The sequence below is a fragment of the Leguminivora glycinivorella genome, chromosome 12 (genome assembly GCF_023078275.1).
Source record: "Leguminivora glycinivorella isolate SPB_JAAS2020 chromosome 12, LegGlyc_1.1, whole genome shotgun sequence".
Taxonomy (NCBI): Eukaryota; Metazoa; Arthropoda; class Insecta; order Lepidoptera; family Tortricidae; genus Leguminivora; species Leguminivora glycinivorella.
In genome coordinates, this window is record NC_062982.1 from 9,111,671 (window position 1) to 9,138,054 (window position 26,384).

The 26,384-nt window shown below is 37.9% G+C and overlaps 1 protein-coding gene across 1 annotated transcript; it reads right to left on the reverse strand.

Annotated features, from left to right (window-relative positions):
- Nucleotides 1-1,876: 1,876 nt before the first annotated feature.
- On the reverse strand, nucleotides 1,877-23,806 carry LOC125231779 (retinal homeobox protein Rx3-like). The gene is made up of 3 exons (XM_048137349.1): nucleotides 23,598-23,806; nucleotides 2,886-2,994; nucleotides 1,877-2,528 (listed from the first exon to the last, which is right to left on the reverse strand). The coding sequence occupies exons 1-3, from the start codon at nucleotides 23,802-23,804 to the stop codon at nucleotides 1,939-1,941; spliced, it is 906 nt and encodes a 301-aa protein (XP_047993306.1). The 5' UTR covers nucleotides 23,805-23,806; the 3' UTR covers nucleotides 1,877-1,938.
- Nucleotides 23,807-26,384: the final 2,578 nt, after the last annotated feature.

Here is a 26,384-nt window from a genome sequence, read left to right on the forward strand (position 1 = left end):
GTACATTATAGACCGAAGTTATTTTTCATCAACCCTCCCCACTCCTCCCTCCTCTGCGTCACCCCTCTACCCTCCCTTAAAGTGCCGAAAATGCGGTTTTTCTCGATTTCTGACAAAACTGTTGAAGATACAGAAAAAGCGCGTAGGAACGAAGTAATCCTTAATAAATTTACTACAAATCATTCATTAACACTTTGGTTCTAGTACTTATAGTTTACGCGTGATCCGTCACGAAAGTTGGTCCTTTGCTGCAATCTTCTTTAGTGAATGTTAAGTTTTCGCCCAAAATGCATACGAAATCGTCGAAATTTATTTGATATAACTAAAATATTGTAACTCATGACTAAAATAAAATTAAGGGGGAAAAATCACTACCATGGGTGGAATTTCCAATATGTTTTGGAATACCAGTAACTATTTAAGACGTAATATTTTCACGGTAGTAGTCGCTAGGAGTACCATTGATCTATATAGCGTATCTATGACTGAGGATGAGCTTTTGGTAGCTGTTGGTAGAGCCCTGGAGTATCAATCCAGTAGCCGTGAGTTCAAGTCCCACCCATGGTAGTGATTTTTCCCCCTGAAATTCATTTTCAGTTTATAATATTTTAGTAATATCAAACAGATTTCGTAAGCAATTTGGGAGAAAACTTAACATTCACTAAAGAAAATTGCAGTAAAGGACCAACTTTCGTGATGGATCACGCGAAATCTATAAGTGCTAGAACCAAAGTGTTAATGAACGATTTGTAGTAAATTTATCAAGGATTACTTTTTTCCTACACGATTTTTCTGTATCTACAACGGTTTTGTCAGAAATCGCGAAAAACCGCATTTTCGGCTATTTAAGGGGGGGAAGAGGGGTGACTCAGAGGGGGGAGGGATGGGGAGGGTTGATGAAAAATAACTTCGGCCTGTAATGTACATATCCCAATCAAAAAAAAATCTTCCATTAATTATGCCAACATTTTCATACATAACTTTCCAGAAGCAACGGACTAATTGTCCAATAAAAAAAGGCATTAGTGACACATACGACCATTTTATATGAACCATGTCCAAACAAAAAAGTAGTATGTGACACATCCGACAAAATCGTTTAATAATCTCCTGGCAAGAATGTCGGTTGTACTATTTCTGAGGTTTCCTCAAGTATTTTCTTATTTTTACTTATGCACATCTTAAGAGTATCTAAAAATAGTAACTATTTCTAAATTTTATAAATTAATATCATAATTTGACAATTTTATAGAGCAAAAACCTGTTTGCAAAACTTTGATTGGCTCTGCTGGAAAGTAGTCATTTCGCAAATCCGACAGTGTTACTTGGGACCGGCGAAATATGAAATAAAGGTTTACCTACGCCAAAAGTTAATTGTTTTATTGCATCTATGTAAAAATAAAAGAAAATTAAACAAATATATAGTAATGTACAACATTACATTGATCAACAAGACACATGATCACCAAGCAAGTCTTATGCTATAGGTACATAAAAAAATACTTGTACATAAAAAGAAACAATAAGTATAAGTAGTAGAATTACTATAAGCTACCCCTTTTGATATCATTGATAATACGATACCGGAATAGGTACCATTTCCTACAGTTTGCTATTTATTACTAACAATTTTCTACATTTCTTATGGTTGATACAAGTGCGTTATTATTATTGACTAGATTCATGAAATTATCTATTACACATAATATGTACATTTATAATGATTTGGCAGTTCTACTAAGCAGTTGTATTGAAAGAAGCAATTCAATTGACGAAAATATTTACAAACAGTATTTTAGTAAATAATTTTAAATTGCTGTTGCATTCACATTTAAAGCTTTTGCCCCAGTTTTAAACACTAGAACTACTTTACGTGGGTTCTATGTAATTATCTATTTCAACATGGATTACAGTTCCAAAGTTAAACTTAATCACAATTTACAAATTACTTCTGCTAATACTTCTATCGTTACTAGCATTTTTCACTCCAAGACTGAGATCGTTCGGTACTAAGTCATGCAACACCGTATCACTTCTGAAAATACTTGTCGCAATTCTGTTAGCGAGCCTTTCCGATTCTCGCAAATCATCATCTTTGGAAGAATGAGACGTGAGATCGATTTCTGTATCGCTGTCACTTTCGCTCTCTTTAGCTTCGGTCCTCTGTCTGTACGCTAGATTTTGAGGCTCATCCATATCAACAGCACACGGGCAATTCTTTGACATTCTAAGGTCTGTTGGTACGTTCTCGTTTTCCATTTGTGGGGGCTGTTGCATGAGGAGTGGTGGAAAAGGGAAGCTTGGCTGTTGTAGCATTCTTTCGTCGTTTGCGTATGGCATTGGAGGTGGGATGTCATGGATTGGCGGCATGGGAGGCATGGGTTCCGTCATGTTGGTGTTGTGGTGGTATTGTTCAGGGCGTGGTGACTTCATTTCAGAGTTCTCCATGGAGACGGGAGGCTCTGGTGAATCTTTGCCAGAGGGAGAGTCGGGGCCTTCCGGCGATGAGTCTGGAGGTTTGGTGTGACCTGGGAAGATATTAGCGTTATGCATTAGCTGCATTAGGCACTGATCCCATCAAAAGCTAGTTACAGATGAGCGACAACCTTTTCTTCATTTTTAACGCCGACAAGTAGCTTATTAAGTAGCTCACCAGCTTTTAGTGGGACCAGTGCCTTAGGCAGTAATCTGATTATGTTAAGTTTGTCATATTCCACAGGGGTATCGTGCGATCTTTTTAGTTTGTGCATTATTGTACCTACTGTGGTCTGCAATAAACGATATTGATTGATTGATTAATTAAATGTTTGAATTTTAGATACCAGAATGGCACGCCTTTACAAAAGTGCTAGGAGTTTATAGCCGAAGTATAGGAGAGTGCGAACCGGGTGTAAGCTGAGTGCCCAGGCCGAGGCAGCGCATGCGCCACGCGTCTTGCAGCAGCTGCAGCCGCGCCTGTTTGCGCCACTTCGCGCGACGGTTCTGGAACCACACCTGTTCGACAAAACGTACATAATTTTATATTTTACGAATCCGATTGATTATACCTCTTACCCCGAGGCCCTCTTGCACCAACCACTTAACTCAGGGTTAAGGCCGGCAGCAGGGCAGGGGTAACCCTGAGTTAAGTGGTTGGTGCAAGAGGGCCTTAGGTATTTATACCGCAATTTACATTGTGTCATAGAACACAAAAGGAAGAGGTTAATCAATTATATTGCACGTTGTTTTACCGTTGGTACCGGAATTACCCTAATACATCTTACCTTATAAGATTCCAAATAACATAACATCAATAAGTCAATAAGCAATAGGTTAGGAGGAGGTAGGGCATAGCGAATAGGAGGAGGTAGGGCATAGCGAATGATATTCCGCTTTGTGTGGTAGGGCACAGCACAGCGGATATCGTCTCGTTCGAATCTAGAGCAGAGCCCAACTGGGGTAGTACCTCCGCCTTACAGAAGACCGCAGCCAAATAGCACTAGACCCTACTCATAGTGTTGTGTTCCTGTCGGTGAGTAAGGTTGCCAGAGCTCAACGAGGGTGCGGTGTGCTGATGACGGGAGGACTTACGGAACTAACATGTTCCGTTTATTGTCCTTTGAGTCGTCGGCATCGTGATGTCGCATGTGACACTGTTTGAGTTGCAGGCGTCCATAGGTTACGGTGACCGCTTTACATCAGGCGGGCCGTATACTTGTTTGCCACCGACGTAGTATAAAAAAAAAAAAAAAAGGTAGGTACAAATAAGTTTCAGAAAATATTGTTATTTGGTTACTTGATATGTGTATTTATTCGGTTAAGGAATTCCTATTAATATGTCTACGCCGATATAGGCAGAATATGACGCATGTTTTGTAATTTGACCATCTTTTGTACCATGTTCTATAGCCTAGGAACCATCCGGTCTTGCTACTACTGGGAAAATAACTTAATTCTATAACAGTACTTTTTATGTCACCAAAAATTAAGTCCGGTAATTTGAAATAGTTTTTTTAGTTAAGCCACCAAAATTTGTGACAAAAAACGTATAATAGAATAAAAATAATATTATTTTAATTCACTAAAAATCAGGCGAAAATGGAATCAGGACTTTTGTTTTAAATTTGACTACTTTAATTTATGACCTTTATAACACATTAAGAAACCACCTATTTTTGTGACGCTAAAACCACATACGTACTGTAAGGACATCACTAGTCGCTGGTCCCCATCCCTAGGCATCGCTGTCAACTGGGCGTCAGACGGACTGGAAGCTTCCATTGGGAGCGTTTGTCAATAAGATTGTATTTTGAGATTCCGTTCAATAAACTGTATAATTAATAGTGGTATCCTGGTGTTTTTACTCTAACAGTTTCAGAAGCGCGATATTAAGTTACCCATATACGCCCGCGTACTATGAAATTTGTCCGAAATTGACAATGCCATTCTCGCGCCGCGCTCGTAACCATTTATTGTCGTCCAACAGTATTTAATTAACACCAGTCGATCTGATTCAACGAGTAAAGACACTAGCACCATATATTACAGTTAAAAGTGTACGAGGCAAAGAATGTGATGCAAATAGTTGTCCGTATTTGTACCTACCAACAAAGAGGTAGAACATGCCGTGTAGTGGCGTGCGTGTCTTGTGTTTTTCAGATCCATTGCACTTTAAGAGATATTCACACTTTGGAGTAGTATTTGATCATAATGAGTGTGTAACAGGAAGTAAATGTGATCCAAACACAGTGCTCTGGGGCAGAAGTGATCAACATCCAGAATACTGTGTTGTGTTTCTTTATTTCAGATCAACTTAATTATGTATATGTTGAAGATACTAATACTTGGATGTGCTCACAAAATGTATCACAATAAGTACCACAGTAAGTCATGGACGGTGAGACGTTAAAAACACATCCAAGTTGTCATTCACAACAATGCTCCGGGCAGAGTATAAATGTATAGAGAGGCTGCTGTAGTGAATAATCATTAGCTCACCTTGTGTGTTGTGTTTTTGTGCTTCCAGATATGTTTCAGAATACATAATACATATTGTACCTACTTGTGATATATTGACAATTGTCACGGTGTCACAGTGAAACAAAATATAAGATAAGTTTCAATCTAAATGGCACCTAAATGATTCCTTATAACAGGTGACTTTATGAGTTTTATGATCTACAAAGAGAGATGATCATTATCTTGCCCTATTTGTCATATTAAATATAAGTTTGTCCGGAATGACATGGAATAAGGTATTTATCCTACTCAATAATATTGTACCATTGCATCTGGCTTATGTAAGTATACTGACAGTAAATACATTTTAAATTCACTACAGGTTGGTATAAAGGGATGAGTAAATAAGCATAAGAAACTTTGACAACTGTTGACTATAAGTTCACTAACACTTCTCCGGGGCCTGTACCGGGGACTGTATTTTGAAATCTGTCTTAGTGACATTCTTATGCATATAAACTCTGTATGATCTTGCATTTTTCTAAATGAGGAAACATGTTGCTATATTACATGGCACAAATTTATCAAAAATGTTGAGAAAATAATAATAATATTAACATAATAATATTTTGATGAGGTTAATTATGCATCTTGTTAAAACCATAATGTGTGTCAAAATTAAGGGCATAGCACTGAAGTATAGTGTATTGTTGATGCTGTTTTGTGTATAATAATGTTGGTTTAGCATTGCAAACATTTTTGACAAGAAATGTAATCATGTTCTAAATTGAACCAAAGACAAATATATTCCCTAGACAGACACTTGGAACATTTATTATCATGACATAGTCCAGTGTCCATTTAATGCATTATCAGTGATATAATTTGTTCCTTAATTACATTCCTTTCCAGATTAATTTATTGATTACAGTAGTTGCCTGCCGGTAACCTGGTGAATATTGACCATAAGTTGAAAATACTTGCATTGATAAGGCATGATTCCAGAAGTTTCTGAGGTTAAATCTTGCTAAAAGCTGGAAACACCAAACTGGATATCTATTGAACTATTTATGACACTGGTAAAATTTGTCATAGCTAATGGTAAGAGATTTTGATATTTATAGACCTGATGGACTTTAACGGTCTACATGCTATACTTGTCTGTTACAACAAATCAGTTTGATTTGGAATTGGGCTTGAAACATGCCAATCAGTTAAGTTTTTAACAGATGTGCAATAATCTGAGGTAAATAACTTAATTGGAGCTTCTAATAATTTTACCCCTTCACTGCGAAGGAATGTTTCTGAACCGAAGCATGACAAACAGGTAACGTTTGAAGTTGACAAGTATTGTCTACTTTTAATATGTTCTGTTCCTTGAAATATAAAAAAAATAACTGTACACTTCTATTGCTTCTTGATTTCACAAGAATATATATATTTTACCTGCCTGTGTGGTGACGGGTTAAGAATTTCACCACCCCCTTTCTTCCCGTGGGTGTCGTAGAAGGCGACTGTGGGATATGGGTTAAATTGTGGCGTAGGCGAGAGGCTGGCAACCTGTCACTGCAATGTCACAGTTTCATTTTCTTTCAACCCCTTATTTGCCAAGAGTGGCACTGAAGCTTTAGTAGTTTCATGTGCTCTGCCTACCCCTTTATGGGATACAGGCGTGATTGTATGTTGTTGTTGTTGTTGTTATATATATTTTACATGTTTTGTGACTTTTGCAAGAATCAAAAATAATGATATTTTGTTATAAAAACTCAACACCTGTACTAAGTATTCTTGCATATGCATAGTATTAACACAACTAACAAAATTATGTAGTTGTGCAGGTGGCAGCTATATGGATAATGTTGTGCTTTAAATTGCACATATACCTACAGCTGGAGCACCTCTCTAGTGTGTCTGGCAAGCTTGATGGTTTAATTATTAAGCTTATGCACCATGCCTGATGATGATATATAAATACCTTTGTCAAGAACCATTTGGTAAGTGAACAATGATAGATAAAATATTACATTATTTGAATGTAGTGAAACCTCGATAAGTCAAGCCAAGTGCCATAAGATTATTCTTGGTTGACTGGAATGTATTTCAATAATGGTATATATAGTAAGCGTGTTACCTTAGGGGCACGGGAAAAATAAGACAAGTTGCACGCCGGATTAAGAACCGAGTTGTGTTTTGCCTTATTAGTCTCAGATTAAGAACTGAGTTGTCATTACATATATGCACGCCGGATTAAGAACCGAGTTGTGTTTTGCCTTATTAGTCTCAGATTAAGAACTGAGTTGTCATTACATATATGCACGCCGGATTAAGAACCGAGTTGTGTTTTGCCTTATTAGTCTCAGATTAAGAACTGAGTTGTCATTACATATATGCACGCCGGATTGAGAACCGAGTTGTGCTTGTGCTATTACTCTCAAATTAGGAACCGAGTTGCCATTGCATATATACACGCCGGATTAAGAACCGAGTTGTGTTGCCTATACATGATGTTAATAATATATTCTGTTCACAGGGTTTCCTGATAAGCACATTGTACCTGAATCTTGTGGTATCCACGGTAGTGTAACTAATGTGATATCCACAAGTAAAAATGAAGTGATTTCCGTCACTTAAAGTGTGAATCATAATTATAATGATTACTTTAATGTCTGCTATACATTTGTTACTTTGATTATTGTTTCTTAAGTAGTTCTGTTTATGCAATGTTGGCCTTAGGAGGCGGACCATGTGCATAAGACCTATTATTGTGATGCAGGTCTTTACAGACGCCATCATGTGTTATATAGACTATCCTTAAGAGGATTGGTCTGTTTCTGTTATTTGTGATGTAGGTCTTTAGAGACGCCATCATGTGTTATATAGACTATCCTTAAGAGGATTGGTCTGTTTTTGTTATTTGTGATGTAGGTCTTTACAGACGCCATCATGTGTTATATAGACTATCCTTAAGAGGATTGGTCTGTTTTTGTTATTTGTGATGAAGGTCTTCAGAGACGCCATCATGTGTTACATAGACTTTCCTTAAGAGGATTGTTCTGTTTCTGTTATTTGTGATGGTCTTCAGAGACGCCATCATGTGTTATATAGGCTTTCCTTAAGAGGATTGTTCTGTTTCTGTTATTTGTGATGTAGGTCTTCATAGACGCCATCATGTGTTACATAGACTTTCCTTAAGAGGATTGTTCTGTTTCTGTTATTTGTGATGTAGGTCTTCATAGACGCCATCATGTGTTACATAGACTTTCCTTAAGAGGATTGTTCTGTTTCTGTTATTGTGATGTAGGTCTTCACAGACGCCATCATATGTTATATAGACTACCCTTACGAGGCTAGTTCTGTTATCTGTGATGTAGGTCTTACAGACGCCATCATGTGTTATATAGACTATCCTTAAGAGGATTGGTCTGCTTCTGTTATTTGTGATGTAGGTCTTACAGACGCCATCATGTGCTATATAGTCTATCCTTAAGAGGATTGTTCTGCTTCTGTTAATTGTGATGAAGGTCTTCAGAGATGCCATCATGTGTTATATAGTCCTTAAGAGGTATATCCTTAAGAGGTTAGCTTGAGACCTTGTTTGTCAAAAGCATGTTTTATGACCTTAAAGAGTAATGATCTCAAGGTTACCTTGAAAGGATCACTTACATGCATACTTTCCAGAGGTCGCTGGTGAAATTACGGTTTCCAATAGAGCGGAGAGAGCAACTGTTCGGAATGCCTAGCTGAACGAATGCATGCTACAGGCTGCGCGACAACCTTGTCATGAAGGGCCAACTTCTGCGGTCGTTGCGCTGACAGCCACGAAAGAAGCCGTATCACCGTGGCTTGCGTATGAAGCTTTGATATGGTAATGTGTGTTGTCTTATAGCAAAATTGGTGGCTAGTACACATTGATTATTACCATTTATTAATTTTATCATGTTGATAGAAAAAAATAATCAGCGGTTGTTAAAGGTCCTGCCAAGGAACAGCCATGTATTCTGCTTAATATATATTCATGAAAAAAAAAATTACATGACAATATTTTGTATTGATTGTCATTGTTTATTACTAAATTATTTAACGGCTATGTAAGCCGGATCTGTAATTGAGAGCATCGACTATGCCAATTGTACATTAATTTCTCGTAACCTTATCATGTTACTTGAACGACAGTTGTGTTGTACTGATTCTATCACCTACTGGCTTAGTTCCAAGGAAAAAATATCACGTTCTCGTTACATTAAGGAACTTAGTATTTCCCATGTATGTTACAGAGCTTCTTAACAAGAGCTTGTGCTGTGTTGGAAGGTGGCTATGATCACGCATAGGGTGTGTCATGTTAACCTCTCACGAGTTGTACGCCTTCTTGCGCATGTGGGGAGCTTCACAGCCTACAGTGACGAAGCCAACTGTGAGTTTGTTCCATGTATTTGCTATTTAAACGACGCCAATCATCATTATTATATTGAGCGGTTGGTTAGTTTGGAATGCACCGCTCCCGTAAGTCTTAACTTAAAGCATAAATGGCATAATACTTGCCTGAAAATAAATGAAATGTATTGATGGGTGAAGTTATTTACAAGCAAATATTAGATGGTGTTTTGTACACCAGTAATTACCTGCCCGCCGCTAGATGTCATCTATTTTACATAATTAATTTGACTAATATATAGTATCGATCATGGCGGTAAAACATGTACTTTTCGTACCATCGCACCTTAATAGTTTTAAAGCCTTACTGGCTGTGGAGTTGTTAAATAATGACCTGACTTACTTGTACTAGGCTAGTCTGGTCATGCAATCTTGAGTTTAGTTATGTCATTACTATGATTCGACTATAAAATGAGACCAATTACATATCTTGGTGTAAGTTAGTCTTAAACTACACCGGCCGTTTCCAACGGTTCTCGAGTTAATCACTTCAAAGGACCAGGGCCTGAGTGTATAGCTGGAGTATACAAAGTTCTTGTTCACTTTGCAGAAAAGAAAAGAACAAATGAACAGATGAAGTCTACCGCCACCAGTTGGAGGCGCAGCCTGCTTCGGCTGCGTTGACTGCGGCAGTCATCAGTAGCAGCATGGATAGCAGAGACCTTCGGGACGAAAGGTCAAGGTCAGAATGGGCGAATGTAAGGACATCACTAGTCGCTGGTCCCCATCCCTAGGCATCGCTGTCAACTGGGCGTCAGACGGACTGGAAGCTTCCATTGGGAGCGTTTGTCAATAAGATTGTATTTTGAGATTCCGTTCAATAAACTGTATAATTAATAGTGGTATCCTGGTGTTTTTACTCTAACATTTCAGTATTAGTATTGATGAATATGAGATGAATATGTCCAAGACTAAAGTAATGACGAACATCTCTGGTGATTCGGTCTCAACCATTATGGTGGGGAACGAAGAGCTAGAGTCTGTCAAGCATTACGTGTATCTTGGACATATTCTATCTTTTGACAAAACACACCAGGAGCAGGAGATCTCGAGGAGAACCCAGCTGGGTTGGGCGGCATTCAACAAGTTGGCGGACATCCTCAAACCTGTTAACATTCCACAATGCCTGAAGACTCGCCTCTTTAACCAATGTGTCCTGCCCACCATGACCTACGGTGCCGAAACATGGACGCTCACTAAAAAGGCTGTGCATAAGATCCGAGTTGCACAGAGAGCCATGGAGCGCGCCATGCTCGGTATCAAGATTCAAGATCGGGTGAGGAATGCCGAGATCCGTCGTCGCACCAAGGTGCTAGACGTGGGTTTCGTCATTACCAAACTAAAATGGAGTTGGGCGGGACATGTTGCTAGGCAGAGTGATGGCAGATGGACTAAAATGTTAACAGAATGGTGGCCGCTCACAGATGTAAGAAGCGCTTGGCATCCGTTGGCTCGTTGGGTGGACGACATCCGGAAAATTGCGGGCCACAACTGGATGAGACTAGCTCAGGACCGGGACAAGTGGCGTACTAGAAGAGAGGCCTATGCTCAGCAGTGGGCGATAAAGGGCTGATATGATGATGATGATGATGATGATTGATTGAAGGTAACCTAAGGTTCAACATCGTTCCTCCCCGCAACCGCAATACTCTGTCTTAGCTAACCATCGCTAGACGTTATGCCCTTGTAATAAGGATTACAAATGTACAGTGACAGTTGTCCGGTATGACTCATAGATTTATATATTATTAAGCTAGATTGAGTTGTTAGGCCAAAAAGTGTGTCCACATGAGAGGGTAAAGTTGGGGCTGGTGTCCCTCTCGCACTTATTGCCACTGTCAAAATTATTTGAATGACGTCATCACTGTCATTATTTGGGGATACCAGTCAATATTCAAAGTTACTACCAAATCTACTAATACCGAATGAAAGGTTTTTTTAATTGCGCAAATCATTGGTTTTTTGGTTTCATAATAATGACTTACCAATTCGCTACAAGGTATTAATATCCTTGCCTCGATATAATACAAAAACATTTAAGAAGTTTATTAAGTTAGTTATCATACAGGTAAAAACACTACTACTATAGTAATCTCTTTAACACTGGTCACACGTGCGAGAGGGACACCAGCCCCAACTTTGACCCTCTCATGTGGATACACTTTTACTATCCTAATAAGAACGTTTTTCTGCACCGGTGATAAAGTTCAATTTATTATAGCAAAAAAAGTGTGAGCTCAGTCCCTATTGAAAGTCCATGGTATGACTCAATGAAAAATTGGCTAAATAGTAATCGGAAAACAAGCAAAAAGGGTAGAATATATTTCTATAAGTTATTTCGTTGGATTACATTACAAAATGAATGTATAATACATTATAATACTCGTTGTAATTGTATAGATTTAAATAAATAATTTTATTAGTTTAAATTAATGACCGTCAAGGAACAAAAACTAATTGAGTCGCTATTAGACCGTTTTCACATTATCCGATCCGATAACGGATGTCGGAAGGATATCAATAGATGAATCCAAGATTCCGCCTGTAATGTATGGGATATCGGTCCGACATCCGATATCGGATCGGATAATGCAAAAACGCACTTAGGTCTACATTTTACACTTTTGAAAACCAAGATTAATTAGAGTCAGTTGTATGGTCGGTATGTAGTGTAAATAAAAAGTCGAAAAGTAGTAGGTTCTTTCTATACTTTTTGCTATGTATTTTATATTTCAATAGGCAGGCTTCTGTACCCATATTACAGTACTTTCAATATGTGCTATCCTATAATTAAATTCGGACACTCGCGTAGACACTTCTAATATTATTTGAATGGCATTACCAACATTAAATCTCCTTTTGAAAATAAATTTTAAAGAATATCCCACTATCAGATCAGAGCCACTGGTATTTAATTTAAAACAAATGCCTATAATAAATAAATCCGATTAACCTTTGGGTTGTCTGCTGTCGAATTTAATTATTTTCATAGAAAATATTTTAATTTGTATCCTTCCAGCTCGAGATTCTTGGAAGCCCTGTAAATTTTTCTTTGTGACAAGATATGACATGTCAGGAAATTTACACATACATACATTTATTGTAATAAACGTAGTACAAGTGACCAAGATAAAGATGATACAGTAGGGTATTTTTAAAGTTTATGTAATGAAGAAGTAAAATTGCGGCCTTTTTTAGGTATTTCTATTTATGGAATAAATTGGAAATATCTAATACCTACATATTATATATTAGTAGCGGCTCCATTCGTTCAATATTCGTTCGCAATTCATTTTGACATTTAAGTCATTTGAGCATATTATGACAAAAGATATTTTGATAAAGAGTTTTTAGTGTGTCACAGTTCCATTTGCAATTTTGATACTTAGGTCTTTATACACTAAGTTGGTTATGGCATGAACGATTTTTTCCTAAGCAGATAAGAAGTTAACGTTATTAGCATCAACAAGAATGTTATAAATGCAATTTAGACCCAGATTTTTAAAACATTTAATGTCATTGCAGTAGCTTGTACTTATCAACTTATAATATAAATAAAACATAAAAAAAATGAATTAAAAAAGCTGTACCATCTACGACCTACGTATGCGACGACTGAGATTTGAACCCGTGACCTGTGGCTTGTAAGTCTAACGATAATCGCCGGGGCTATACCTGGCCGTGACAAATGGGTCGAAATTAGACTTTGCATAGCTTTCGCGTGTTTGTAACAAGCGTTGCTTCAACGATTCTGAAGAATGGAAGAATACATTTCACAAGATGACGGAAATCTGTCAAATGGTAGGTAATCTGTCAAATGGTAATGGTAGGTAGAAGAGAAAAACGTGAGATAGATGTATGTACTGACAAGTATATACTCTTTTCGACGACTGTCAAATCGCATGCCTAAAATAAATATGTAATTTTTAGGGTTCCGTACCTCAAAGAGGAAAAACGGAACCCTTATAGGATCACTCGTGTGTCTGTCTGTCCCTCTGTTACAGCCGATTTCTCCGAAACTACTGGACCGATTTACTTGAAATTTGGTACACATATGTAAACCTGTGGCCCAAAGACGGACATGTAATTTAATTAAATGAAATTTAATCATAGGGGTCACTTTTGGGGGGTAAACTTGAAAATTAAAAATCAAAGTTATTAAAACTATATTGTGTTATATATCAAATGAAAGAGCATTTCATGAGCATTTGAAATATATTTTTTTTTAATTTTTAATTTTTGTACTTTAGGAGTAATTTAAGAAAATAGACAAAAAATTACCATTCCCCCCCCCTTATCTCCGAAACTACTTAGCGTAAAATTTTCAAAAAAATACACGAGATAGCCCTCTACCTGTAGATTACAGGAAAACCTATTAGAAATCTACAGTCAAGCGTAAGTCGGACTTACGAGAAAAAAACTCAAATTAAGATTTTCACTCACTGACGCTGCAAGCAGTTACTAAACGTCTTAAAATTTTATAAGCGTGATGGACAGGTAGAAAGAAATTCATTTCTGTCTTTTTCTTTTTAGAAATTGTTCAATTTTTTTTTCATTTGCCAAAATGACTTAAGTTCCTACTAAAAAGGAGGCGCTTAAGACCGTTTGTAAGTGGACTGAGCAAAATTTTGTTCAAATCGGTCCAAAAAAGGTCTCTGTTGACGAAAACATAGAATTTGTGGCAACGACAGCCCAAATCTGAAGTCCATTTTGCTCTATCTCTTATCGTTTCCGAGATATATACGTAAAGTCTTGTAAGTGCGAAAAGTTAACTTTGCCATCACAGTCGTTCAGGCGCTCATGAGTTCTTTGTATGGAAAAGTCGAAAACCGACTCGCACTTGACCAATGTTCATAGAACGTGTTGTGGTTTTTTACGCGGGTCCGCGACTGACGACGTTCGAATGTTTTGTTCGGAAATGTTTGAGGGTGGTTTCTTTGAAACGTCGCCGGTGGCGGGTGGTTCGACGGGCGAAGGTCACACGCCGCACGCGACGGTCTGTATTCGTTTTGTACAATAGCAACGGACGGCGGGTGGCGTCTTGATATGGAAAATGACTGACTTCACTAAAGATAATGATGAACTCATTGAGGTAGTACTAGAGAGGACACTGCGAGCAAAACGTTTGCGCTACAAACATAAGTCCATTGGACTTATGTTTCTGCCTGCACACAAATAAAATGTAAAAATGCCTTCCTGCGCAACAAGATGCTGTTTAAGCCATACGAGAAAATCGAATAAAACTGACGTGTCACATTTCATCGGTTAGTATACACGCTATGTTAATCGATCTTTATTTAAGTAATTATTTCAATGAAGGGACGCGCTCCTCAAACGCGAAGCTATCGCTGCCATTTTGTTGAACGAAATCATAGATTAATCGCATCATAATCGCACAGACTTGACATGTAGGTAATGAAGTATAGTAATTGTGATTATATTCTGTTTGTAATATATAAAAGAGAAATGTTAAATTTATTTCACGTTATACTTATGAATACTACACAGTTCTAACACGAGTTGTAATCGATATTTTCATACAATAATAACCTATGATTTTCTTCAAGAGCAATTAAAGTAGGTATATGAAAAAAATCAATAATGTATTTTTGTTTCACTTAGTAGAACTTAAACATAGCACAATGTATGATAGTGCTAAAATTAAACTACTTACCCCCTTATTCATAAACGTTCACTAAAGTTATCAAGCCGATAAAGTTCGTTTGTCCCTTTCTATCACACCAATACGCCGAAAAGGGACAAACGAACTTTATCGGCTTGATAACTTTAGTGTGCGTTTATGAATAAAGGGGTTAGTATTTTACAAAAAGTATAAAAAAAAGGTCTACACTAAGAGTGTCGCGTCTAGGTGGTCATTGGTCAAGTCTTACTCTATGACACGGTACCTCCCCACGCATGCGCCGCGCGCTGCCGGCCGGAGCACAGACTTTGTTTGGGGTGTAATTTCTAGTATGTTAGTACATAGTAATTCAATGGATGAATTGTACTTCTGTGATCTGTTTTCGATATACTTAATCGAATATATGATATATGATGTAAATTTTTCTTTACTACAATGAAAGTGTTTGAGTACCAAGTTAAAAATTTCACTTTCTTTTTGCCGGTTTCATACAAAAATATCGTTTGACTGTCTCTTTTTTTGGGTAATATCAATATTTATATGGAAACGGATTAAGTCGCGTATAATCTTCTTCCTCTAAGAATTACAATGTAAGTATTTTTGCATTCATTTTGATCAGAGCACAACACAACAGTTCAAAAATCAGTCTACCAGAGCTTCTGAGTTCCGTCGCCGACGACGGGTGACCAAGGGTCAGAAAACCCACGCACCCGCGACCGACAGCGTGTGGTACAGCGGCACATGCGGCTCACATCCAAACATTCCAAACGCCGCCGGGCGCGTGTGACGGGCCAGAGAAACCAGGGCCTTAGGGCTAGGTGATTATCGCCGCGCCGCAGAGGACGCGCTGAGGGGGGGGCGGTGCCTACAGCAGTTGTAGTTGTATGCATACCTAGCTCACGCACACAGACGCGTCCGCTGGCGCCGCCAGGGGCGGCTCACTCCGCTATCCTATCGCCGCGCTACAAGTATATCCTGGCGGCACGAGCTGTGGCCGCGAGTTCGCGGCTTACTCAGGGGTGGCGCACATTCTCACGGAATGCACGTTCGCACTTTCTATTGTTACTTTACGTCGCGAGGTTTCTTAAGCGATGTCCGCGGGTGGAATGGCTAATAATACTAAATTAAATAGACATATTGAATAAAATAAATACCAAAAGATATTCTTATACAGATCTACTACTGATTAAGTCCCACGGAAAAGTTCAATAAGGCTTGTGATGTTGGAACCTTGAACAAAAATATATAAATACAGCGTATATACCTAGAAAGTACTCAAGACTTGAATATAATAATATAACATTTAATGTGAGTATTAATTCGTTTGGATCCATTGGTAACCCTATCACCGGACGCCGCGCACGTGCGGCTCGTTTCTTTGTAAGAATGTTGTAGGTATTTAAAAAGGCGGCATTTCGGAAACATCAAAGCAGTGGGCCTTCTTTACTTGTGCTATTATATATTCTGTGGCGCCGCGCCGGTGTCCACGTGCGCTCTCTGCAGTGTGCGCTGCCGCTGCCACGAAACGTTTACCTACTCCGTGTAATACTGATAAAAGAAAGTATTGACATGAATTCACACGTTTCGGAAATGACTGTAGGTATTTTAAATATTTTAGCAAATATTTTAGCTCTTATTGCCTATTATACAATATACATACCTACTATGGCAACTCTATCAAAGCGCAGAATATGCAGAAGCCACATGGTGGTCTGCGACAGAAACTCAATAGATATTTTCAGAGTTTTTAAAATAAGTACCTAAGTAGGTACGTGAAGTAACATGGTAAATTAAAAAAATATCATTAGATACTTATTGCGAAGGTGTAAACAATTTCCTTCGTTTTGCCACATATCAATAATTACCTATCTATATTAAATTCATTAATCCGTATACAACTATACATTACATTTTTACAGTACGGTAATACTCACCCCGTTATTCATAAACGTACACTAAGTTATCAAGCCGATAAAGTTCGGTTGTCCCTTTCCGACGTATTGGTGTGATAGAAAGGGATAAACGAACTTTATCGGCTGGATAACTTTAGTGTACGTTTATGAATAAAGGTGTTAAAATTTATAGCTACGAAATTTTACATAAAACACCTACTTTAAAATAAAATAAAAAATGTTGAATTTGGTTAACATTATAAAAGACCTCACGCAAGCTGTGCTAATTAGTTCGCGAATTCGTCGAGAGGTGGCGCTAAACACAATTATGCTCATTAGAGAACCTATACTTCTAGCCTAGCCCAGTCTTTAGACTTATGTGAGTAACGTAAAAGTACCTAATAGTTTTGTAGGTACGGAACCCTCGGTGGGCGAGTCCGACTCGCACTTGGCCGGTTTTTTAAATTACTTTGGACTTTATTATCGGTGGGAAACGTCTGTTTTTAATCTACCTAAAATATTACTTATGTAGAAATAGGCATGTAATGAGGAGGAACACTCAAAGGATACGACAGATGGCGCCACCCTATTAGTCCGTGAGACGTGAGAGCGAGAAGCTGATAATTATGTTTTTTTCTCTCTTTCTCACATATGAATGACAGTAACATGCCTAGACTCTTGCATAGGCGCCGCCTGGCGGGGTAAAATGTCAGTGTGCTTCCTCATTTACGTTAATGTGTAATAGAAGAACAGAATAAAAAGCATGCGACACGGCTCATCACCTACTCTCGGCCCAGCTCCACTGGCGTGGTGGTTTACCATATGGATTCCTAAATGTAAGACACTAAGGTCCAAACCAAACCACCCAAAAAATGTAAATATATTATTAAATAAAGGTCAAACTTATTGGGTGGATTATCATGCTGTTAATATTGTTAAATAGGGACAATTAAAGTCAACCTCGTACTATTATCTGTTCCTAATTTGCCCGGTCAAATATTTAGATTTTTTTATTTCCATATAAATATATTGGTGGTTTTTATATGCTAAATATCTGAAATATTATGTGCTATTCATTTCTGCTTAAAAATATCTGTTGTTATATTTGCTCTAGAGCACGTTAGAAAAAAATCAAAAATTCTATATCATTAAAAAAAGACTTATTTCCCGTCATATATTTAGGTGGCTTCGGGTTGTAAACCTTAAAACTGATTTTTTTTTATATGTGTCCACCATTAAATTACTGTGAGGTATTTTGCTGAAAGAAAACTCTTATTTTTTGGGCGTAGTTTTTTTTAATATCTTCCATTCCAAACTATTGGTGGATTCGAAAATATAGGTTTTTTAAATTGCGATTAAACGCTGTATATGAAAAAAAAACTCCTGTTGTAGAATTATTTTCAAAAATATCGCACCGTTCTTAGGCTACTAAGAAATAAACGTATTTCATTTTATTTATTTACTTCTTGAACATTAAGGCACCTAACAGTGTTCTCAGACTAGACGACGCGCGATATCAGACTATCTAATTGTACGAGGTTACACGCGCATTATATTTTCCTACATTTGGTTTTGACACGACACGGTCGTACGTGACACGCGACGTATCTACGTGTACCTATGTTCGTATATACTACTACTAGTTTGAAATACTCGTAGTTCTAAAATTTAACGTGAAAAACGTCTAAAGTATGTTTACATACTGAGAACATTTTACTGTAAATTTACATTTTTTTTAAATTATATTTTGGCACATTGCTAATCATCAAAACCAGCTTAGTCCGTTTTCACATTATTTGATTTCGGATGTCGGAAGGATTCAATGGAAAAAATCCAAGATATCGCCAGTAATGTATGGATATCGGTCCGACACCCGATATTCGGAGCGGATAATGTGAAAACGGACTTAGGGTCATTCCAGTCATACAAAAGAAATCATTCCGTGTTTAGAGCTACTAAGTACATTATAGAGGTACATAATATGTATTAGTATTACCTAATACCCACTAGCACCTAAAACAGCGTTTTCTTTGTTCATACTGATCATTTCTGTTTGCTTTTATACACTTGGTAATAAAGCGCAGCATTTAAGTAGATAAGATTGCTTGTAACTATTTAAAAAAATATCGATAAGTAAACATGTTATCTGCGGGTCAGTGACTGCTTGAGGTATCGACCTAGATATTTTTCGAGACGAAAAGCGGAAATCTTTTCAGCGGTAAGTTATCGCAGCGCTGACATTGACGATTTTTAGGGTTCCGTAGTAAACTAGGAACCCTTATAGTTTAGTCATGTCTGTCTGTCCGACCGTCAGTCCGTCCGCGGATAATCTCAGTAACCGTCAGCACTAAGTGCAAAAATAAAAGATGGAAAAAAATGTTTTATCATGGTACCCCCTAGATGTAAAGTGGGGGCTGATTTTTTTTTTCATTCCAACCCCAACGTTTGATATATTGTTGGAATAGGTATTTAAAAATGAATAAGGGTTTACTAAGATCGTTTTTTGATAATATTAATATCTTCGGAAATAATCGCTCCTAAAGGAAAAAAAATGTCCCCCCCCCCCTCTCTAACTTTTGAACCATAATATGTTTAAAAAATCACAAAAGTTGAACTTTATAAAGACTTTCAAGGAAAATTGTTTTGAACTTGATAGGTTCAGTAGTTTTTGAGAAAAATACGGAAAACTACGGAACCCTACACTGAGCGTGGCCCGACACGCTCTTGGCCGGTTTAATGAGCGTAGGTAAATCGTCAACATTTTTTTTATAAGCTAAGTATTCTTCTAAGTAGGTAGTAAAGGATAACTCTCGTAAAACTAGAACGGGTGCGGGACGGACGGACGGAGCCAACGTTTCGTTTTCTATGAAAAGCATCACGTAACACCTAACATTGAAAATTAAGAACCCAGACCTATTATTGCCAACATACAAAAGTCAATCAAAGACGATAACCAAGTCCCTATTCGACTTCTATTTAAGCAATAGAGAGCCAGATATATTCAATCTTCGCGGCAGACCGCGGCCTCAAGACAATGTGATCCATGTTTATAGTTTTGGTGATCCATGTTTTAGTTCAGGTTCCAGCAGTTTAAATCAAAGAACGTCTAATTAGCACCTATAATGATTAATGTTTAAAGACAATCTCTTCGACCTTGAAAGTTTCAAGCGTTTTCATATTGACTATCTGATATCGTATGTATTAGGAATTCAAAAACATCAAGCCGCAGAAGCGTCGATCACGCACATTACAATAAATAATATATTGTCTATAAGTATCTACATAACAAGATGACGGGAGATTCCGATATGACTAAAATCATCGGAAGCGCTTTTTCAATTCCGATGGGTGTCTGAAGGACCCGAAGGATCTAATATCCAATATTTTTGATATGATTATCTTCCTTTGTTTTGTTAGTAGGTAATTCTTAGTTCTAGTTCCTTCAATATGTTTCACTTTATTTAGGCATCCAACACAGTCCAGCAATGTGATAACGCTCTAAAAGTCCTTGATAAAAAGTGACAAATAGTTATTATCAGTGCACAGTAACTAGGCTCTCTTGGTCCTTTTTAGGGTTCCGTAGTTAACTAGGAACCCTTATAGTTTCGCCATGTCTGCCTGTCCGTCCGTCCGTCCGTCCGTCCATCCGTCCGTCCGTCCGTCCGTCCGTCCATCCGCGGATAATCTCAGTAACCGTTAGCACTAGAAAGCTGAAATTTGGTACCAATATGTATATCAATCACGCCAACAAAGTGCAAAAATAAAAAATGGAAAAAAATGTTTTATTAGGGTACCCCCCCTACTTGTAAAGTGGGGGCTGATATTTTTTTTTATTCCAACCCCAACGTGTGATATATAATTGGATAGGTATTTTAAAATGAATAAGGGTTTACAAAGATCATTTTTTGATAATATTAATATGTTCGGAAATAATCGCTCCTAAAGGAAAAAAAAGTGCGTCGCCCCCCCCCCTCTAACTTTTGAACCGTAAGTTTAAAAAATATGAAAAAAAAATCACAAAAGTAGAACTTTATAAAGACTTTCTAGGAAAATTATTTTGAACTTGATAGGTTCAGTAGTTTTTGAGAAAAATACGGAAAACTACGGAACCCTAAACTGAGCGTGGCCCGACACGCTCTTGGCCGGTTTTTTTATTTATTTTTATCACCCCGTCGGAGCGATCAGATTTAGGGTTATGTAGCCGCTACCGACGACGTAATCATCATCCTCCTTGCCTTATCCCGGCATTTGCCACGGCTCATGGGAGCCTGTGGTCCGCATTTGACAACTAATCCCAAGATTTGGCGTAGGCACTAGTTTTTACGAAAGCGACTGCCATCTGACCTTCCAACCCGAAGGGTAAACTAGACCTTATTGGAATTAGTCCGGTTTCCTCACGATGTTTTCCTTCACCGAAAAGCGACTGGCAAATATCAAATGACAGGTAATGACAGGAGGTAATGTCGAGATAATAATTTAATACTATTGTTATTGTATGCCGGTAATCAGGGACCGGTACAGATGTAGTTACTGCGTATAATATACCCACAGATAAGTGGGAGGAACGTGCTTCTCTAAGACAGGAATGGCGTCGTACGGTTCACAAAAGTATTGGGCTTTTTGAGACACAGCGTTTAGAAAACCTTGACGCTAAACGCCATTCCCGGAAGTCCAGACCAAAGCCGTCCTACACTTACACATAACACAGCTGGCCAGCTATATTGTGCTCCGTGTAATCGCACGTTTAAAACCAAGTTCGGTTTTGCGAGTCATTTAAGAGCCCACCAAAACCAAACCTCAGACCACATGGACTAACAAGGAGTCGCCAGAGCCGGATACGGTTTGGACGACGACGATGAGGTACTGCAAGGGTGTAACGCCGGCTGCAAGCCATCGGTAACGTCGGCGGGCAGTTCTCATACAAGTTACAGTACCTTGTCATATAAACGTTTTGTTTGAAATGTCATACGTAATTGTCAAACGATTAAAAGCGACAAGGTATAGAAATCATCACTTCTTTATGCCGGAGACTGTACCTAGTAGGTTTTGGTTGGCTATCGAATCCTAAAATCAATATTGTCAAGACTAAAGAAACAAAATATTTTTCACCACACCAACTGGTAAATGCTTACTTTGCTATTCGAAAACAGATAGCAAAATTGTATTTTATCCACAAGAGTGCAAAGTAATTTCATACAAATTTTAACTTGATATCTTAAGCTGGTTGGTAGAATTTACCTATAAAACATGATTATGAATCATAAATATTGAACAAATTGATGGATTTGATTTAATTAGATTTTTATAGTTAGTATTTAGAGCGTATTGGTGTGGTGAAAATTTTTGTGTTTCACTCGGAGGCAAAGTTTGTTTAACCTACGTGCCTTGAAACCCTCGCAACGCTCAAGATTCCACTTTTTGAACCACATACTACGCTCGCGGTTCAATATTGGAATCTTTCGCCTGCTCGGGTATCAATATTGGCACGTGCGGTTAAACAACAACTTTGCCCCCTTGTAAAACAAATAACTATTAGTTAAGTACAAATAACATTACTCGGTTGTATACAGTTATATTATTAACTCATAAAAATAAATGTGAACCGTCATCGAGAGCGCGAAATCGAAGGGTCCAATCGAAGGGTTCTTTTGATCTTTTTGCTGTTTCGACCCTTCACTTAGCCGTGATCGTGCCGCGAATACGCTTCTATTTTTACTTTGTAGGCTAGTAGAAAGATTACCGACGACTGTTTTAATGTAAACAATTTAGCTAATTTATTTTGTAAAATAAGCCGTAGATATTTTTTTAATTCAATATTATAATATTTTCTGTTGTTTTTACCCAACGTCCCTGTTGCCCCTTGAGAGTAATCCTTACTAATATTATAAATGTGAAAGTGTGTGTGTGTCTGTTTGTTTGTCCGTCTTTCACGGCAAAACGGAGTGACGAATTGACTTGATTTTTTAAGTGGAGATAGTTGAAGGGTTGGAAAGTGACATAGGCTACTTTTTGTCTCTTTCTAACGCGAGCGAAGTCGCGGGCAAAAACTAGTAATTATTATATGAGGTCATCGAAAACTCGGTTAAGAGCATGTTAGGTCAAAAGGTAACAAACATAGTTTGTTAGTTTCACAAGTCCGACACAATATTAGTGATTTGATAAAACACCCAACAAAAAAAGCTAAAAGAGAGACATTTAGTGCGTTTTCACATTATCCGATCCGACATCGGATGTTGGAAGAATTTCAATAGAAAAAATCCAAGATGGCGCCAGTAATGTATGGGATATCGGTCCGACATCCGATATCGGATCGGATAATGTGAAAACGCACTAATAATCAAAGATGGCGGCTTAGATGATATCGGTCCTACATCCGATATCGGATCGGATAATGTGAAAACACACTTAATCTAATTAAAGTTAAACCAGAAATTAATGGTACAAAATTCGATAACAAGTGTACCATGCGTGAAGATTACCTTTCGTTTGGTTTTTTCACAACGCTTTTTTTAATCAATAATATTGAAAATAAAGTCCGAAATATTTACGTTGGGCATGGAATAAAATATACAACACACACGAAACACACCATCTTGCTTATTCCAATAAGAAGTACCCTATATCTTTATTAATTTTTACTCAGGTAAGCAATTCATTAATAACAAACATCCGGTAAGTACACCTACCTTACCTACCTGCACTCTAGCCTCCGACAGGCTGATCCTCAGCGCCACCTCCTCCCTAAGGAACACATCAGGATAGTGCGTCTTCTGGAACAGCGACTCCAACTCGCTCAGCTGCTGCGGAGTAAACGTGGTCCTGTTCCGACGCTGCCGTCGCCTCCCGAACATGTACTCTGTCAACAAATCTCCTGGCAACGGAGACAAATACGGACCCGCCATTTTGAAAAACAAACGCCCAACGTTTTCGAACGCAAATTTAAACCGCTCGATGCATCGGTGACAACTTTTCAAACTTTCGCGCCTCAAAACTTCCTGCGCAACTATCTGCGAATTTCTAAAACTGCTCTCTTGCCCATCTGTACCAGACTGTTGGGACTCGAAAAAATCTCCTCGTGAAAACCCCCAAAGCTCCACCCCTTAGCGCTAAAATGGAGCGCTCTGATTGGACGAGAGCCTCAAGGGTTGGGTGGCTGAGCCAATAGGAGCGCAGTATCGCGGGGGTAGTATTTGATAGGTGTAGATTAAGTTATGGAGTCTGTAAATACATTTTATATAAATGCGGTTAATTTTGCGCTGAGCGTTAATGAGATATTGAAAGCGCGGAGGCTTCATTACGGCGCTTCGCAATTCATTTTCTAGTTTAGGTTATATTAAAATGTGGACTACTTCGGAAATGTTGAATGAAACTCATATTTTTAATTTCAAAACTATGCTTCATCTAATTATATAAAGGCAAGGTCCTCTAATTAGATAAATATTAGAGTGCGTTAACATGTAGGGTATTAGTTACCTTGGTTTTTATTTAAGTCAATAATTTTTAAGAAAAAAAAACCGTCGCCTTTCGGGTTCTGGTGAAAGTTACTTGCGAATGTTGGATTACTTATGTAGAAATGTGTAGGTATTTTTTAAAACTGCTTTTAGTGCTTTAATTATTAGATGGCAACATAAATGAATATACGTATAACGTTAAGGTTTGAGGAGTTTCCTCAATTCCTCATGAATCCGATATTATATTATAAGAAATCGAAGCTTGACAAACTTTGACTTGAAAACTCAATATGCTTAACAAACATTAGTTATGTATAAATGTCACTGTTCTGAACTTAAATGCATGCTTTTCTTGCAAAAATACCAAAGTCACTTATGAGTGTGCCGTTCAGATTTGAGGAGTACGGTTCTGACTATCATCAGCAGTTCCACTGCACCAAATGTCACTGTTCTGGACGCAAGTGCATGCTGTTCTTATAAAAATACCAAAGTCACTATAAGCGTGCCGTTCAGATTTGAGGAGTTCGGTTCTGACCATCAGCAGTTCCACTGTACCAAATGTCACTGTTCTAGACGTAAGCGCATGCTGTTCTTATAAAAATGGCAAAGTCACTATAAGCGTGCCGTTCAGATTTGAGGAGTTCGGTTCTGACCATCATCAGCAATTCCGCTGCACCAAATGTCACTGTTCTGGATGAAAGTGCATGCTGTTCTTATAAAAATACCAAAGTCACTATAAGCGTGCCGTTCAGATTTGAAGAGTTCTATTCTGGCCATCATCAGCAGTTCCACTGCACCAAATGTCACTGTTCCGTACCTAAATGCATGCTGTTCCTTTAAAAACACAAAAATCACTATATGTATGCCTTTCAGATTCGAGGAGTTCCCTCGATTTCTCCAGGATCCCATCATCAGAACTGGGTTCTGAGAAAAATGGGACCAATCTGTATGCATATACATTCAATTAAAAAAAAAATTTCAAAATCGGTCCAGTAACGACGGAGATATCGAGGAACAAACATTAAAAAAAAAAAAAAACATACAGACGACTTGATAACCGTCCTTCTTGAGATATGAGGCGACGGTTAAAAATAAGTAAGCCAAAAAGTCTAATCAACTTATTGACAGTGATTTTAACAGCCCCCTTGCACCGAGCAAGAGTTATTTTATTTTCAATATAAAACTAAATAATTATTATGAAATTACGACGTTGCACAAGTGGGGTTATGAAATTGCAACCAACGTAACTTGGCATGAGAGGCTCTTTAAAAAATTGTCCTTAAATAAATACCAGTTTCGTCTAATAATAGCCTCATATTTGAGCGAAATTCATCAGTTTTTTTTTATTGCACGTAACTTAAATAAATTATCTAGATACGTAGACACTGACAATGTTTTGTTCTTCTAAACCACAACGTTGTACACAATTACTCATAATATCTACCTCAAAATTACACCCCCTCAATCCCCATGTGTACGTAAAACGTGGTGACAGTAGTCAATGAGCGGAGTTCCCATTGTCCGCGCGTAACCAAGTTCCGCTAACGTTCTAATGAATAACATCTCCTTGCAGTGTGTAGGGTGACCACACGTACCTCGTTCATGAAACTTCTACTAGAGTCGGACCAAAAATGAATTATTCTCAATGAAAATTAATTATAATTATGTCATTGTCTTTATTAAGGTCAAAACGGAGTGTAGGTATAGAGTGGCCACAAGCTGTTTAACTTCAAAACTGGGTAAATCCATTCTGTTATAAGGTTGATTATCTTTCAGATCGTTTTTTTTTATTCAAGCTTAAAGCAGAATGGATTTACCCAGGTTTGAAGTTAACCGACACAATTTTTGATCGATGAGCAATTGTGTCGGTTAACTTCAAACCTGGGTAAATCCATTCTGCTTTAAGGTTGAATATATAAAAAATATAATATGATCTGAAAAATAATCAACCTTATAGCAGAATAGATTTACCCAGTTTTGAAGTTAATCGACACAATTTTTGATCGATGAGCAATTGTGTCGGTTAACTTC

What these genes read in the sequence shown, in the direction of transcription:
- LOC125231779 (XM_048137349.1), bottom strand. Translation starts at nt 23,804, where the DNA reads ATGGCGGGTCCGTATTTGTCTCCGTTGCCAGGAGATTTGTTGACAGAG. An exon ending in TGTCGGAGGCTAGAGTGCAG is followed by an intron (nt 2,995 to 23,597) that starts GTAGGTAAGGTA and finishes TTTGTCGAACAG; the next exon opens with GTGTGGTTCCAGAACCGTCG. An exon ending in GGGCACTCAGCTTACACCCG is followed by an intron (nt 2,529 to 2,885) that starts GTTCGCACTCTC and finishes ATATCTTCCCAG; the next exon opens with GTCACACCAAACCTCCAGAC.